At 39.2% G+C, this 18,859-nt stretch overlaps 1 protein-coding gene across 1 annotated transcript in view; it reads left to right on the plus strand.

Annotated features, from left to right (window-relative positions):
• The window catches only part of LOC147613358 (caffeoylshikimate esterase-like), a 61,552-nt gene extending 57,431 nt beyond the window's left edge, over nucleotides 1-4,121 (plus strand). The window contains exon 8 of the mRNA XM_086782670.1: nucleotides 3,723-4,121. Within this exon, the coding sequence (XP_086638796.1) occupies nucleotides 3,723-3,956 (234 nt within the window). The 3' untranslated portion in view covers nucleotides 3,957-4,121. The remainder of the gene's footprint in view (nucleotides 1-3,722) is intronic.
• The last annotated feature ends 14,738 nt before the right edge of the window (nucleotides 4,122-18,859 follow it).

Below are 18,859 nucleotides of genomic sequence, written 5' to 3' on the forward strand. Positions count from 1 at the left end.
GAACGTCCCAATCAAGGATTGCCTTTATCTTTTCAGGATCAAGGCGAATGCCATCGGAACCGATCACATAGCCTAGGTACTGGACTTCTTGAACTCCAAATATGCTCTTCTTTGCATTAACGTAGAGTTCATTGTCTCGCAAAAGCTGCAAGACCTTTTGCACATCTTTCACGTGCTGTTTTGCAGTGTAGAAAAAATAAGAATAGTCATCCAAAAAAATAAAAAGACATATACCGATGAGTATGGCGAAGACTCGTGACATCATCTTGTTGAATGTCGCCGGTGCATTGGTCAAACCAAAAGGCATGACCACAAACTCATAATGCTCTCGTTCTATTCGAAAGGCAGTCTTTGTGATATCGGCCTCGAAAATCCGGACTTGATGATAGCCAGTTTTGAGTTCGATCTTTGTGAAGTACTGAGCACCGTTGAGCCTTTTAAGGATGTACTCTATCCTTGGCATTGGGAACTTATTCTTGATTGTCAACTTGTTCAAGGCTCTGTAATCCACACAAAGACATGCGGTCTTATCTTTCTTTTGCACAAACAAAATCGGTGCAGCAAATGGAGAGGAAGAAGGTCTGATGAAACCAGACCTCAGCAATTGTGCTAGTTGCATCTCCAACTCAGCTTCCAACGCCTTGGAAAGACGATATGGAAACTTACTGGGTGGCTCAGCTCCAGGTACCAATTTGATAACAATGGTCTTCAGGACGAGAGGGTGGGGGTCTTGGTGGGAGATCATCACTCAACATGATGTCCTGAAACTGTTGGAGGAGGCTGGTCATCTGTGTTGAAATGAGTGATGCTAGAGTGTCAAGTCACCTAGCCAAGTTATCCCACATGAGCTATCATAGCTTTGTTGTACTCTCCTCATATAAAAGAGGACCATTTCAAGAAATGCAAAATGTAGCAAGCTCTCAAGCCTCTCTATGAGTACAAGTCTTAATCTTGTAACCTAATTGAGCTTGAGTCTTAAGCTAAATTAGCTTAGTTCATTCATTATGTTTGTTATTAGGTATCACCCACCCTAGCTTAGCTTAGCACTAATCACATGTTAATTAGATTAGGATTACGATCTAATTAGATAGTTGATTGTCAATAAAGAGCTTGATCCATGAATTTCAACATGGTATCAGAGCTTGGTGTAAGCTCTCCATTAGCTCATGATTCTGTGCAAGAGTCAAAGCCCTGTCATATGTCTGAGGTTCAAAATTTCGAACGAGAAACCGAATTTTTAGATCCAATCCCCAAATGAACTGCTTGAGCTTCTCCTCCTTGCACTTCCCCAACTGTTGAGTTGATGTGATCACCTTGTTGGAGTAAGTAAGCACAGGGGAACCGTTTTGGGTGAGTTTGTAGAACTCATCTTGTAGATTTGTCATGTGCTGCGGAGGTAGAAAACTAGTCTTCAAATCGGACACAAAGGTGTCTCAATCATAGTCCGGTAAGCCAGTGTAAGGATCTGTATGCAAACGGGACCAATATTGCCACCAAGTGACTGCATCACCAGTGAGGTGTGGAGCCGCTAGATGGACTTTGTCTTGGGTTTATGTGATTTTTGGAAGTGGAAAGTGGGCAACAAACTATTGAATAAAGTGAGTCAGAACCGAATGGTCGCACTTGCCGTCGTACTTAGTGAAGTTCAGTGAGGCACGGATAACTATTGTCAAGGCTATGGCTGGGGTTGTGGGAGATTGAGTAGGGTGGAAAGAAGTTACCAGAATCTAGAGTGTTTATTGGAACTAGTCCCTCCAGTCTTCTCGGGCTTGTCGCTTGTGGTTCGTCGCCTTCGCTTCGAGCTTCGCCCGCAATCGCTCCTCTTTGGCCTTGCATTTGGCTCTCTCGGCTAGTTGTTTGGCTTGTCTTGCTTCACGGTCTCACTCTTCCTTTTCAGTCATCCATCGACACTATTGTTCCATTGAGGAACTTTGTTCTTTAGGTGTCTTCTGCTGGGCCAAGGTATAGTTGTTAGGTACGAAGGTACGAAATGAGACGAAGGTACGAAAAAATGGTACCGGTACGGGACTTTTTTATTTCAAAAAAATAAGTTCAATAGAGGTACGGTCGACTTTAAAAAAACACTTGAAAAATAGATATTTGTACACATTTAGAGATGCAAAGTCGAGAGAAGGTGGCAAGGTAGAAAGCCCCCATTGCCCAAACGGCCATAAAAAACAGTAAAGCAAAACAAGAAGAAAAAAAAAACGGACATAAAAAAGTCACCCAAAAAAAACGGCTATTAAAAAAAAAAACAGTTTCGCAATAGTTTCGCTTGCATAGTTTCATACTGCACCGTTTTTTATGTACCTCATGAGCAGGACTAATTTCACAGACAACTATGGGCCAAGGTTACTTGTAATTCTGCCAAATTTTTTTCCATATGCACTCTTTCGAGTTGAATCTGGAGTTGTTGTATCTGCTCCTTTAGCTTTTGGTTGTCTTTGTCTTCTTTTTGCGGAAGCATTCCTTCGAATGGTTCTTCTTTAGTGATGTCTTCGGAGCTTGATGCCATTGTGGATGGGCGAGTGGTTTTTTCCGATCTCAGCTTTACCATCCATAGGATGCCCTAACCCTAGGCAAACTTGGTTGAGTCACGTCCCAAGCTCTGATACCAATGTAGCATGCACTGAGCTAGGACCGTGTGAAACAACGAAGCCTTTCTTTAAACCTGAGTTTAGTGAGTCTTTAGCAATCCTTTAAAACAACATACATGAATCTGAAAATGGATGTTGTAGAGATGACACCAGATGGGCTCCCGAATTACACATTGAAGCGCCCCCCCCCCCCCCCCCCCCCCCCCCCCCCCCCCCTCTTTTGCAAGCAGGAGTATTTGCTTTATTTCTTCTTCTGGAGAAATGTATACAAGCTGAACTGTGTCCACAAGACTGACCAAACAAACTGACTGACCGACCGCCAAACACAAGGAAAAAGCGACCAAATGCCGGGCAGAACTGTGCATAAGCTTTAGGCTACTTGGAAGCTATCTTCAAGAGAAATAAGCAAAGTGGTGTATTTGAGAAGAAAAATAGGTCTCTCATGGAGATGGCACGATGTATGGTCAAGGGCCAGTACTTGCCTCACAAATTTTGGATGGAAGATGTCATGTGTGCAGCCTATGTTCATAACAGATGTCCATCAAACTCAGTCCAACCCTAGAAGCTGCCCCTTCATACTGTCACATTGGAATTGTTCATACGTCGCATCGCAGCACATTACATCCACATGATTGTCCTCTTGGTTTTCTCCTTGGCTTCTTTTCTCCTCTCTTTTTTCTGCTTGCTTTCTCTTAAATAAATGTGTAGCATCCTGCTGGCCAGCATCTTCTCCAATTCCTGCTTCATCCATGAGCTCGGGCTTATTCATCCGATACAGGGCCTCTCTACCAATTGTCTTCCTATGTGATTTCAGCTTAATTGTTGATGTCGTGTATCTGTTTTTGATATGATCTTAGCTTTAACTGGTCCTCCACACCCCATCCCCCCCCCCCGCCCCTTCAAAACTTCCATATATATATCATCTACAAGAGGCCTAAACACAATGCTACCAGTGGGGTTTGAATTTATGACCTCTTGCTAGGACCAAACACCCTTTCCAACTGGGTAGCACTTGTTGGCAAGCTTTAACTGTTGATGTTGTGTATGCTTCTTCTTTTTTTTTTTTGTGAGTTGATTAAGTTTTTTTTCAAACGTCTGATGTGCACCCCTATGTCTGTACACCAGGTTGCTCTCCCCTTGCTGATTTTGCATGGCGAACATGATATCGTAACAGATCCTTCTGTTAGTAAAGCTTTGCATGAGCAGGCCAAGAGCGCTGATAAGACACTTCACATTTATGAAAATGCATGGCACAGTGTTCTGGAAGGTGAGCCGGATGAGGTTATTTTGCAAGCCTTTGATGATATCAGGTCTTGGCTTGATTCCCACATCAATCTCAACAGTGGGGAGTATATGTAAATAATTTTTTAATGTACTAACTCTTGTCCTAGTAGAGATCATTGGCAGGAGCACCAATTAAAGCCCGTTTCTTTTAAGTATATACCATAATTGTAATGCTGAAAAGAAGTACTTTGTATGATAATCGTTGTGAAAAAAGTGAAATAAATAGTATTTATTCAGAGCGCCCTCTCCCATAGTCACAACTTGTGCAATCACAAACTATCTGAGATGAGCACCACAGATTTAGAGAAAATGCAGCAATTCCATGGCAGCTCTACCATAGATGAGCTTGTGTCTCCTCTGCAGCTTTACAACTAGGACTCAGATTCCAACCCTTTATGTGCTAGCTTATCTCTGCACAAGCACACCCTTTAATCAATAGTAGTGAAGAACTAACTTGAAGATGTCATGACTACATAAGCACTCGTCAAATATTGCCTGTGGTTTTAAGTGGATAAAGTGAGTGCCTTTATTTTAAGTGTTCAAATGCATTACTAGTCATGTGTGAACCCCACATTAGTTACATTGGTATTAGATTTTGTAACAACCCCTTCACACACTTGGATTGGAACAAAACAATGCCCTCTTGTAATTGCATGTCCAAATAATAGTGTAATAACCTAGATCTGACATCTCAAATGAGGATTCAAGGTTAGCCTTGAATGATATGATTTTATCCTCATTGGTCCATGTTAGCAACATATCATCATCCACATATAGGATGATGATGATCAAATCCTCTTCGTTCACCTTGACATAGAGGGTACTCTCTGTTGGACTATTTTAGAAGCTGTGGCTAGTCAAATAAGCATGTATCTTTTCATACCAAGCTCGAGGAGCTTGTTCAGGACCATAGGCTGCCTTGTGTAATCTACGTTCTTTTCCTTCTTGACCATGCACCACAAAATCCATGGATTGACTCACATACGCTTTCTCATGCAAGTCTCCATTAAGGAAGGTTATTTTGATATCCAACTGATGTACATTCCATTCGTGATGGGAAGCCAATGCAATAACACTTTTAATGGTGGTATGCTAGAAGTAGATGCAAAAGTCTCATCATAAACAATGCTCTTTTGTTGAGTATATCCCTCTGCCACAAGTCTTGCTTTTTGTACGAAAGTATTATTAGAGTTCCTTTTGGCCCTGCAAACCCACTTCGTACCTATAGTTTTCTTGCCATAGGGCAAGTCAACCAAATCTCATGTGCCATTCTTATGTATGTCATGCATTTCATCATGCATAGCTCTTATTTTGGTGCTCATTTGCATCACAAAGTCTAATCATCCAAGTAGGCATTAGGATGATGTGGTTCTCCTATGCTTTGTGTCTTGCTCTAGTGAGGGAGCATAGAGTTTGCTCTCTTGTAGAGTACGGACTAGCCACATGGGGACTGATCTAGCCTCTTGTAAGCTCTTCCCTCACCTCCACATCGTCATCATGTGCAACGAGTTGTAGTCCATCAAATATGCCATGTGAGCCTACATGTAGACATCTGTTGAAATTCAATCGCGGATTGAACATCATTTCAGTACAAATGCTACTCACAAAAATCCTTTGACTGAGAGGAGTCTAGAGATGGTATCTTTTGCTCTCACTCATGTAACCCACAAATATGCACTTGCGGCCTTGTCATCAAGCTTGCCTCTCATTTGATGTGCATATGCAAGACACTAAAGGTAGTCCACTTTGGGTTTCTTGTCATACCTAGTCTCATAAGGCATAATAGTTTTCAATGGTTTGGTAGGGTTGCTAATAGTCAACAAATGAGCATCACACATAATTGCCTCCATCCAAAACATGTGGGGCAATCCTTTGCCCTTCACCATATATCGTGTCATATCCATGAGGAATCTGTTCTTCCTCTCTACAATACCACTCTTCTGTTGCGATGTATGGCATCGTACATTAACGCTTTATGCCTTTTTGTGACAAGTATGCCTTGAAGGCATTGGATATATACCCCCTCGCTCGGTTTATCTGAACGCATTGTCTACACTTAAAATCCTTGCTCATTTTTAGAAATGGCAACATGATGTTGAAAAACATGAAGACTTCATATTTTGCCTTAAAGGGGTAAATATGGAATAGTCATCAATAAATTTTAAAAAGTAAAGATGATGAAGGTGTTCACATAGGGAGACCATGCTTTCCCAAGAAAGGTGTCCACATGGGGGGACCACGTATTGCACTGTGAATGAGCTACAATTTCTTGATAGCTCTTATTGAACCATCCTTTGGATAGGCATTTCGATGCATCTTGCCTAAAATGCATCCCCCACATACATGTCTTCGGGAAACTCCACATGAGGCATATTTATCACCATATGATACTTTTCTAAAAGCATCAAACTACCAAAATTTACATGCCCAAAGCGTGCATGCCATAACTTTGCCTCTTGCATGGTGGTAGGAGTAGTGTCACCATATATGCATCGCACATCTTCGCCTCATACCTATCAAGATGATATAGCCCATGGTATAAAGTCCCAGAAGTGACTATCACCTAGTCCTTACATCTTTAAATGTGCATTTGTCATCCTCAAAGTCCTCTTCTAACAAAAGCTGAGATTCTTCTTTATCGTTGGAAAATACAACACATCAAGAAGGCATAGATCTAACCCATCTTGTTGTTTTGAGTATAATGGTATAAGAAGAGTTATGAGCACAAATGACTCTTTTTCCTAGATTAGGTGATGTACCAAGCCTAAGCAGAGATCTCTAAGGTGGCCATACATGTGCCCGGTGTTTGACATTTCACCTACACATGGCATGCATTCCACCTCTATGTGCCATCTCAATGTGTCACTTCATTATGCCACCTCATCATTGATGACATGACATGTCACCTCATTTGATGCCATGTCACATGCATTGACACATCATCAAGGAGGGAGAGTTGCCACCTTACTCGAATTGCCACATCATTAGTCCATGTCATCAAAACATCCTCCATGTGGACATATCACATCATCTTGAGTTCGTGTCACATGCCACACGTGTATGGCCTCATCAGCAACCTGCCCTACCATGTCATCAACTTGATTTTCCATGTCATCATCACCCCATGCATGGGTGCATTTATTCATCGTTTTTTTTCATGCATATAAAACATCTATATTTAATTTATAGATAGTTTATGCATATATATGTAAATTATTCATATGATATCAAAAAACATAATACATCAAATTTTCTTTCCATTTTGAAAATCTTCTTTAAAGATCTTATCTATCAATCCTTAATCATTCAATTGAATAATAAAAATCTTATCTTATGAATTAGAACATCCAATATACTGCAAGATAAGAGAGTTACTTCCTACAAATGCACTCACTTCTATGCTTATTCATTTAACCATAGCTTGATGTCTAGTCTTCATAGCATTTTAAAGAATGGGATTACAAAGTTGTAGGAATAATAAATCTGATAGGAATAGAGCCGCACCCCCCCCCCCGGGCGGGTGGAGCTCATGCAGCTCAAGAAGCTGAGATGAAGAGGATAGCTCACGAACGAAAAAGAGAGTGGTGTATGCCAAATGGGCAGCCTCTAACATTGGCGGGTCAACACCACCACCATCACTTTCTCCACATGAGTCTTCTCCGCATCTCCCTAATATTACTCCCCTTGGTTTGGTGGTGGATGAACCATGTGAGCCTTCCTTTCATCCTCCTCCTTCTAGTGAGAGTGTGGATGCAAGAGCCACCATAGGCAAGCTAGACATACTAGGTCATCGTGTGTCCAAGATCATTCGTAGCTTTTTTCAAGATCTCACTTGTCATAATTTGTTGTTCTCACATCTCTTATTGACCATCCTCACCTAGCCGAGTGTAGGGATATTGCTGTGATTGGTGAGCATCAAGAGAGGAGAGTGGACATAGAGGTACTCAATACTGTTTGTCGCTCGTATACATCCATCAAGAAGAGGAATACTTTGGATGCATTGGCTAATCATTGTGCTATGGTAGAGCAGCCATATATAGATCCCACATCGCAACAAAAGGTGAGATGAGAGCTACATCTCGCATTGGCTTCTAGTGGTTGTGCTCCTAGGTATAATCGTTTGATTAATGATAGCACCAAGGCGCTACCAAAGAAATTTTGGGAGGAGAAGTGTAGAGCCTCGCGAGAGTGTTCAAGGAAGCATTGCGAAAAAGAGTTTCAAAAGGGTGTGTTCATCAAACATGGGGCTTGCTTTCTTGAGGTGAGTCAAATTGAGTTATATACTCAGTTTTTGGAGGCACACTCTCACCTTAGGATTGGCCAAAGTTCTTTTGAGCGATGCAAGCCATGATTTGTGGAGGCATACCCTTACCTTTAGATTAGCCAAAGGTCTTTTAAGTGACGTAAGCCATGATTTGTGTGCTACGCCCCCGTTACCATGACACGTGCTGTGTCACTCGGGTAATCCAGGTGGTTGCAAAATGGTGAAGAAACATACTCCCGTGCATTGTATATCTTTAGAGAGCACATCTACCAAGGTAGAGAAATGCATCTTTATTGGTTATACTATGGAGTAGAAAGGTTATAGATGTTATAACCCTACCACTCGTGAGATGCGAGTAAGTAGAGATGTTGTCTTTGATGAGATGAGTAGCTAGTATGCACCAGTGGTGAAGGCAATAGAAGATCACTCATATGTGGATGCTCATATGTGGATGGTGACTGTAGTGACTCTGAAAATCATTTATGCATCAATTTATGCATAAATTCAATTTTGATGAAAGTAACACTTTTATAATAAAAATTTTCTTTTATGCATAAAAATCAATTTTGATAAAAGTAACACTTTTATTTAAAAAAAATCTTTTATGCATCACTTTATGCATAAAAATCAATATTGGTGAAAGTAACACTTTTATTTTAAAAAAATCTTTTATACATCACTTTATGCATAAAAATCAATATTGGTGAAAGTAACACTTTTATAATTAAAAAAATTCTTTTATGCATAAAAATTAATCTTGATGAAAGTAACAATTTTATAATAATAAAAATCTTTTATGTATAAAAATAAATTTTGATGAAAGTAACACTTTTATAATAATAATAATAAATTTATGCATAAAAATCAATTTTGATGAAAGTAACACTTTTATTTTAAAAAAATATTTCCAATATGCATCTTTCTATGCATAGAAATTAGTTCTAATGAAAATAACGCTTTTATAATAAAAATATTTTCAATATGAATCTTTCTATGCATAGAAATTAATTCTAATAAAAATAACACTTTTATAATAAAAATATTTTCAATATGCATCTTTCTATGCATAGAAATTAATTCTAATAAAAATAATACTTTTATAATAAAAATATTTCCAATATGCATCTTTCTATGCATAGAAATTAATTCTAATGAAAATAACGCTTTTATAATAAAAATATTTCCAATATGCATCTTTCTATGCATAGAAATTAATTCTAATAAAAATAATACTTTTATAATAAAAATATTTTCAATATGCATCTTTCTATGCATAGAATGAAAATAACACTTTTAGAATACACAAATGGAGGGGATTACTCTTTTTGAATAACATAAAGATAAAACTTATTTCCATAAAATTTAAGAAAATTTTACCATAACCTCCTTTGTATGACTGACCAGTTCTTAATTTTTACATTCTAAATCTACTTAGAATTTACCCCAAGATGAATTAAAATACTCTAATCTAATCAATTTTTACTTTTAAAGAGCAATCAATAGGAAAAGTTTAACTTATTTTGTTTGTTTCTTATTTGGATAAAGAAAGGCTGAAATTCTTAATAAAGAGAAGGGGGAAGCCTTTCCATCAAGGCATAACATCCAATTTCAAATCAGAAAACTATAGAATAAAATTAAAAAAAAGTAGAATTTCTAACTTACATGGAGTTTTGTGAGCTTTCCTTTGGCTTGAGGGATTGAGGGTTCTACTCTTGCTTGGATCAAGAGTGGCCACCAATTCTTTGTAGAGAAATTAGTCAAAAACAAGTGAATTATCAAAGAATTCAATGTTTTTGGCTCTCGAGAGGAGTAGAGTAACAATGCATAAAACACTATTAAGCTTCTACAAAGGGGGAGGATTCTATTTACAGGAAAAAATGACCCTCTAACCAAGCAAACTGATTCTAGAATTTTCCAGACCAGTTTGGTCAATTTTTGACCATTTTTGGATCACTTTAGCTTACTTTTTGGAACTAGACTTGAATTAGGAGAGCAGAAATGGAGCCTTGACTTCGTGGGTCCATTCAAGCCGCCATCCTGATTCACTGGTAACAAATATATCTTGGTGGGGCAACTGACTATAATACCAAATGGGTGGAAGCCAGAGCCCTCTGAGATAACACGGCCAAGTCCACCACCAAAATTCCTTTAGGAGATGATCATCAGTTGGTTTGGCTGCCCGATCGAGCTAATCAGTGACTAGGGCAAACACTTTGTGAATAATGTCATCCACCAAGTAGCTAGTCACTCAGTATCTCATCATCCATAAGAGATCCACACTCTATTATCCATAAGAGATCCACACTCTATTATCCATAGGCCAACGGTCAAGCAGAGTCCACCAGGATACTGCAACACATCCTCAAGAAGCTAGTAAATGAGAATCGTACGGATTGGGATGAGAAGCTATACTCGGTGCTATGGGCATTCTGTACAGCTTATAAGGTCTCCACAGGGATGACTCCATTCAAACCGGTATATGGAATTGAAGCTGTCATGCCCATGGAGTTCTTAGTGTGCTGAGTCTTCGGATTCCCATAGCCGAGAAGCTAAGCCCTATGGAATCCCTGTAACATCATTTGGATCAGCTCCTCCAACTAGATGAAGATCGATTTAAGATCTTCTTTGTCACTACGGTGATCCAAAAGCGGAGAAAGAAATGGGTCGATCGGCTGTTATGGATCACCCTAACCCCCCTTAAAACACATCCAACAAGAGACTACCTGGTGAACCGCAACTGTCGTGAGGATATTTCCAATGTGGCCGAACTCGTAACCCTTGAGGTCTCCAAGCTCTACAACTCCTTGAGAAGCAATTCCATCGTGCCTCCTGCGAGCATTGTCACACTACTGCGTTGCACTATGGGTACTCATCCCTCCTCTCACCTCACTTCACTCACACACACTCACTAGCATGCATTAGGGAGAGAGATTAGCAAGAGGATTAGTAAGAGCAAGACTCGATTGCACAATGGGAGAGTATGTTGTATTATGAGAGATATTCACTTATATACATGGCCATAAGTGTTCACACTCACTTAAACTGTAGTCAAGCGGGCACTTTAGGCTCATAAGAGGCCTAATGCTATTACAATGACTACTCTCATAATATATCCATGAAGTAGATCACTTAGGACTTCATCCTTACTTGCTACCACCTGCTCTTGAAGAGGGAATCGCCATAATACAATGACTACTCTCATAATATATCCATGAAGTACATCACTTAGGACTTCATCCTTACTTGCTACCACATGCTCTTGAAGAGGGAATCGCCATAATTGCTCTGTCACACCATTACGGGTGCCCATCCAAGTCGTAGCTTTGGACACTATTGCTTCATATCTTGAATGTATGACCCTTTGGTGTATTTATTATGACTCCTTGATGTAAGATAATGGTGGTAGCTCTTGTTAACCCTAGGAATGGGTTAACATCCCCCCTTCCTGATGGCGATCGCATCCTCGTGATCGCGTTGAAAACCTTTGTGTGGGAAGAATGGACAAGCTTTGTCAATGGCTTTGATGCTGATTGACACTCAATGGTTGTTGTCCCTTTAGAAGGAATAAGAAAAGCTAGTTAGTGAATGAAAAGGTTAGTGGTTTATTGGGAATTCCTAACGAGGTGGGGGGTGGGGTTCTTTGTTGTTGCGAATGATTGCATTTTTATATTTGTGTGAGCATGTTTTTTTTTGGGTTTTTTTGCTCACTTTGTTTTTGGAAATCATAAGCAATGTTACATGTGATTTGTGTTAGTGGGGACGCTAAGAGATGTTAATAATGGGAGTGAAGAGAGGGAAGGATCTGGAGAAACGTAGAGTTAATCATCAGAGTGAGATGATGATTCTCAATTCCTCATTTGATTCATTGAAGAAGCGACATTCATCATTTGAAGAAATTAGCCTTCAATGATGTCCCTTTATGTGGCAGGATTCTTGTCAAATGTTATTGAGTAGGACATATTCCTGCATGCTTCTTCTCATGTGTTTTCTATGTTTTTATGTATATTTAAGTACTCTTATGAAGTAGATATACATGAAGTACAAGAATTGAGTCAAATAGACTCTTATTGAGCTACTGCTTTTTGTTGAAGTAGCCACTCATTGGTGAGGATTGAAAGAATTACCTCGACTTACGAGGCTAATATAGATATCTTCACTAAGGATTGAAAATCAGTGATTTATGAAGATGGTAGTGTTGTTTAGAGAGGTTTGAAATTTGAAGGAAATTCCCAGGAGATGGGTTGTACCATTGACCAAGCATTCACCCACCATGGCCCCCCGACCGATCCAGAGATATACCTGGAAGTTGTCGATGGTGAGGCTTTGGTGCAAATGTTCTCTAGTGCATGAGTATGGATATGTACTCATGGAGCTGCTACATTAACATAACCAAAAGAATAGTAAGCTATAAGCTTAACAAATATATAATGGCTATTGAAGATCGTTGGGAAGGTATTAATGTGTGAGATGGCTTAATCCGTGATTGTGCAGGTTCTTAAGTCGTGAAGGGTTATTCCGTGAAATGGTGTCTCCGTGAAAGTCTAGGTTTTTAGGCCGTGAAGGATTATTCCATGAAATGGCCTAAACCTGTGATAAGGTAATCCCATGAAATGGTGTCTCCATGAAAGTGCGGATTTTTATGATATGCAGGGTTATTCCATCAAATGGTGTCTCTATGAAAGTGCAGGTTTTTAGGCCGTGAAGGGTTATTCCATGAAATGGCCTAAACCCGTGAGAAAGGTGATCCCGTGAAATGGTGTCTCCATAAAAGTGCAGGCTTTTAGGCCGTGAAGGGTTATTCCGTGAAATGACCTAAACCCATGAAAGGTAATCATCATGTGAAATGGTGTCTGTGAAAGTGCAAGTTTTTAGGCCGCAAAGGGTTATTCCGTGAAATGGCCTAAACCCGTGAAAGGTAATCCCGTGAAATTGCAAGGCTTGACCTGTGAGATTGCAGGGTTTGACCTCGATGGTTTTTTATTTGAAATGATTCTACAGGTCAGGTAGGGCATGACGTGCAGGCAACAAGTTCTTGTGCACTTATGCTTCACATCCTGAGGGGTGACAAGGGCATTACTATTTTGTCTTTGATGCGCTCATAAGTCTCCATAGACGTGGGTATTGATTCTTGAATTTTTGGCTCAAGTGTTGTCAAGGTGGTAAGTAAGACTACTGGTTGGTTACCATTGGGATTGTTTGAATACACAAGCTCTTGTGTAGGTGCTTAATGCACGAGAGTGGTTGAGTGACTTGGTTGGTGTTGTTTGGGCCTTGTCGAACTTTAGGTGAAGCTGTTGGGGGGGTTGAAGTCGATGGTGAGGCTTTCTTCACATTGGTCAATTTTGGCAACCATATGATGGGATTACCATCATGTTGGTTAATTTTGGCACAACCATATGATAGGATTACCATCATAGTATCCTTGTTGTTGAAGCACATGCACAGGCACCCATCTTTGATTAACATTATAAATTGATGGGCTGATGCATTTGGTGCTGAGGTTTCCTTCTGTGTGCAAGCTTAGGGGGCTTTGTGAAGCACTTGGGAATCCAAGTTTTGGTATTATATTGGTAGTACCCTTGTGCTCGCAGTAATCTTTTTGGTACCCACACTTGTTGACTTGGTGGAGTTCTTTCAGGAACTCGCATAGGCTTTTGTGGACAGGGTTGTGGAGTACTTTTCTTTTTCCTTAGCTTCTGAGAGTGCTGCGTTGAGGAAGAGGCATTGACTGTCAAGGCAACCAAATTTGATTGCACCTTCGTAGTAGCCTTGAGCAACAAGTAACTGCTTCTCCACCCACATCTTGATACCATTAAGATACATTGATTTTGGTTGTCTTGGTGAATTTTTCTTTTTGGTGGAAGTAGAAGGTTTTGTGACCTCCTTCACATTGGTTGCACGCTGAGGTTGTAGGTTTGAGACTCATGGTTATTATTGATGATGATGAGGCTAGAGTCTCTTGTGGAGTGGCAATCAATGATGAGGCTTTTGAGCATGCGGTTGTCTCCTTTGGTGGGGTTTGTTGATGAAGAGGCATAGGCTCCAGGGCTTTTCCTTTGAGTTCCTTGTTAGAGGTAGATTGTTGCACGAGGGGAACTTCTTCAGGAATGGCTGTTGATTGCGAGGTTTTGGCATTGAATTTCGTTGGTGAGCATGGGGTTGAAGGAGTAGATGCTTTATCGGAGTCGGTGGTTGTGATGTAGATGGTAGATCAATATGTAGAGGGGCTTTCATGGAAGAGGCTTATAACCTTTTGCTTTCAACATCATAGAAATCCATTAAAGTTGGATCCTCTTCTTTGCAGTATGGTATTGTCAACTTTTGTCGTTGACCATCATGATAACTCTATCGCTAGCAAAGCACAGTGGTTCTTAGGTAGCAATAGTCCATTTATGCCCCGAGATCAAATCTGCTTCCAACATATAACCACAAAAAAACTTGCAAGTAAGGGGATTAGTTTCAAAATACATTGTATGTTCAAAGTACCCCAAACATGGCATGTTCAAGTCTTGTGTAAAGGGAATTCTTTCAGGAGATGAGCCGTGAGTGTTGGTTGTCCTAACAAATCCCATAGCTCGAGGGTCTGAGATTGCGTTCTCATGTTGAATAAAGCTATGCTTGAGCTGTGGTGATTTTAGTTGAAATTTCCAATCCAACCAGAATCCTAGGGATCTTTTCAGTAAGATATGTTGAAAGTTCCAACTCCTCCAATGTCTCTTCCTCCCGTAATAGCAATTGTACATTGTTTGTAGGAGTGTTCAAGGTGACTGTTTTTATGGATTCATCTGTTGAATACAACGAGTCACGTATCCACGTTCCACCAAGGATGACATCATACTCAAGGGAATCTAGGGTAGCATGGAATGTAAATTCCACATCTCCACCAATTGTTTCAGTAGCATAGCTAAAGTAACCTAGAGCTTTAATGCTTTTGTCCATTGGCTCCTCTTGCAACTATAGTGATAAGTTTAGGTTGTCCCAAAAATGACACCCAAGTGTCTATTATCATGATGTTATGACTAGCTCAAGGGCTAATCAATGTGCATTTACGCTTAACATCATTGCCTGTAAGGAAATCCAACCATATCATGATAGAATCTTCCAAAGGAAACATGGATGTTTCAGTTTTTATTTTAGCTTCAGATCCCATCTCAGTTTTATATTCCCATTCACTTTCATCCTCTTTTTGACTCTCAGCTTTTTCAAAAGTATCCAATGTGTACACTAGCACACTTGGCCCTTTGACAATTCTAATTAAGATCTGTTTGGAAACTTGTGAATCCTCAGTCATGTTCCATGGAGCTCTTAATGTCTTGGTATAACTCATGTTAAGCCCTTAAAGATGCAAGTGCTGATGTTATGCTAGCTTTACTATGAGAGAAGAACATTCCTCCAAATGAGGTTTTGAGAGACTGCTTTAATTTTGTAAGGGAATTATCAAATTCCTTACGTGATTTCTCAATTGCATAATTCGTGCAATCTGTCTCAAATGACTCTTATGTAGAGAGTACGTCTTCCTTTTGAAAGGAAAAATGGTACTTCTCTGGGTTTTGTATTTTGGTTGCTTTTTTAGGTTTGGCATTATTAGGCTCAATCAAGCTAAGCATGCTCTCCCAAGCTTGCTTTTTGCGTTCCGCATATGTCATGTGATCCTGATTTTCAATTTGGGGTGGTTGGGTGGGTTCTAGTTTCTTGATTGGTCTTTTTAAGTGCATCGAGTGACAGATCAAAACTTGTTTCATCCTCACTAAGTGACGTACTAGAACTTGTTTCATCTTCTGACTTTCTTTGGATCAGTAGGTTTTCATTATGTTTATTCATGATGTGACGAGATCGAATTCTCTTTTGGGCTTTTGTATCCTGTGTTGCACTCGATATCAACTTTTTGATGAGTCGTAGAGCGCCTTCATCAGATTCACGGTTTAGGAGGTATGAGCCTCCAAACAAGGGTCTTTTTTTTCTTTTTTTCTTTTGCCGACTGACCCCCTTTCACGTGAACTAGCAGGGTGCAGTTCACGGTGTGAAGCAAACTTCACAAATTTTATCAAATTTATTATTATTATTATTATTATTATTATTTTGAGCGTGAACAAAGTGTTTCATGTCGTGACCTCCGCGGACTTCACGAAAAAATTAAATTTGATTTTTTTTAAATAGGGGCGTGAACGAAGGGTTTCACGCCGTAAACCGGACTTCACAAAAAAATTAAATTCATTTTTTTTGGCGTGCACTCCTAGGGTGTGAAACCTTAGGCCGTGAAAGTGCACAAATGGTTCACAACGTGAACCATTTTTTTCGATTTTTTTTTTAGGGGTGTGAACGAAGGGTTTCACGCCGTGAACTCCGCCTTCATGGAAACATTAAATTTGAAATTTTTTTCAACACGAATTCCTAAGGTGTGAAAACTTACGCCGTGAATGGTTCACGGTGTGAACCATTTTTTTGAATTTTTATTTTTTTGGCATGAACAAAGGCTTTCACATAGTGAAATCTTAGGATTTCACGCCATGAACCAGACTTCACGGAAAAATTATATTTGATATTTTTTGGGGGGCGTGAACGAAGGATTTCACATAGTAAAACCTTAGCGTTTTATGTCATGAACTCTACGGACCTCACGAAAAATTTAAATTCATTTTTTGCGTAAACGAAGGGTTTCACTTCGTGAAACCTTAGGGCTTCACATCATGAACCGGACTTCACGGAAAAAAGTAAATTTGATTTTGTTTTTCAGTGCATGGACTCCTAAGGCATGAAACCTTAGGCCGTGAGTGCAGAAATGGTTCACGGGGTGAACCATTTTTTTTATTTTTTTAACTTTTGTTTTGAAGTGTAGTGGGAAATACAAATTTCCTTTTTTGGGAGGGATATTTTTTAATTTAAAATTAAGGAGATATGGGTATTTTTCTAAAAAATTAAATGGGAATAAAAAAAGTCAACCTTTTTTCTGACACCCTTTACACTCTTCATAAATGACTCCCAAAATAGACAATTTGACAACTCATGAACATCTACTCATTGAATGCTCATTAGCCTTAATCAGTTATGTAAAAATGTGATTAAAAATTAATCAAAGATTAATCCTTTCACTAATTTTTCCCTCTTTTACATCTTGGAGATTGTTAAGCCTATCAAATGGTAAACCTGTATCTTGGAGACTAATGAGCCTAGCGCTTGTCTCTTTTGGTGTAGCAACAAGCTTACAACCTTCAAGTGTAAGTAGTTTATGTAAGCAATTTCTATATGTACTTTGACTGTAACATTACAATACCATCATCACCTACATAAACTATATGCCCAAATAATAATGCGCAACAACGGGCTTGAATTTGTTATCTTAAATGAAACATGTAATTTAGCCTTAAAGGTTGAAATTTGTTTACTTAATGACATGTAATTTAGTCTCCTCATTAGGGCCTATGCACAACATGTTACCAACGTATTAAAATGATGACCAATAACCAATTCTTACTCCTCTTTACATAAAGGGTACTCTCAAATTGTTTTATAAACTATTTATAGCAAAGTATGCATTTATCTTCTCATACCATGCTCTAGGAGCCTGTGAGGCCATATAATGATTTTTTTAATTTGCATACTTTAGACTTGTCTCTTATAAATAAAACCACAAGGCTAAGATACACAAACCTTCTCATGCAAATCACCATTCAAGAAGGCAACTTCACATCCAACTGATGTAAGCAATAAATCGGATTGTAGTCATACTCAAGAGGTAGAGGGAAAAGGTATCATCATATTCTATGCCCTTCTCTTGAGCATAACCCTTTACAACAAGCCTTGCTGTCTAGTAGTCAACACTACCATCAGCTTTACGCCTAAGCTTATAAACCCACTTTGTACCAATGGCCTTTTTACTAAGTACTAATGGCAAATTTATTAAATGCTAGTCGTCATTTTTAAGGATTTTATACTCATCCTACATGGCCTATCAACTTGTTGTCTAGTAGTCAACACTACCATCAGCTTTACGCTTAAGCTTATAAACCCACTTTGTACCAATGGCCTTTTTACTAAGTACCAATAGCAAATTTGTTAAATACTAGTTGTCACTTTTGTTGATTTTATACTCATCCTACATGGCTTGACACTCAACCCTTTTCAGACCCCTTCCCCCACACCTCTCTACTCTTCTTTAAGTCTCATCTCCACCATTCCTAGGCCCCCCTAGTGTGATGAATTTTTAGACGATCACACCATATGTACTAGGAAAATGAATCTTAGCCAAAATTTTTCAATAATATTCTCTCTCTCTCTCTCTCTCTCTCTCTCTCTCTCTCTCTCTCTCTCTCTCTCTATATATATATATATATATATATGTATGTATGTATGTATGTATGTATGTATGTATGTATGTATGTATGTATGTATATGTATATATCAATAATATTCCCTCTAAATATATATAAATATAGCCTTTATTCTAAATCTAGCCATATAAAAGAACATTGCCAATGGCTCCTGTAGGCCTCTTCACCAAACTCAGGATTAGCTTCTTGTGGTAGTACTTCAAGTAAACCATCCATTCATCTTAAAATGCTACTTGAGCTCTTTTTAAAGTACACATCACCTATAATGGTTGTATTGCCATAGGCTTCAAGCAACTCCCCACCTCTCCTCATATACTAAAAGTAACCCCCCTCTCTCTACCTGCGATTGGCCCCCTTTAGTCTCCACTATATATTGAGAACACATG

The sequence above is a fragment of the Cibotium barometz genome, chromosome 44, assembly GCF_041138505.1.
Source record: "Cibotium barometz isolate CiBa-2024 chromosome 44, ASM4113850v1, whole genome shotgun sequence".
In the NCBI taxonomy this organism is placed as follows: Eukaryota; Viridiplantae; Streptophyta; class Polypodiopsida; order Cyatheales; family Cibotiaceae; genus Cibotium; species Cibotium barometz.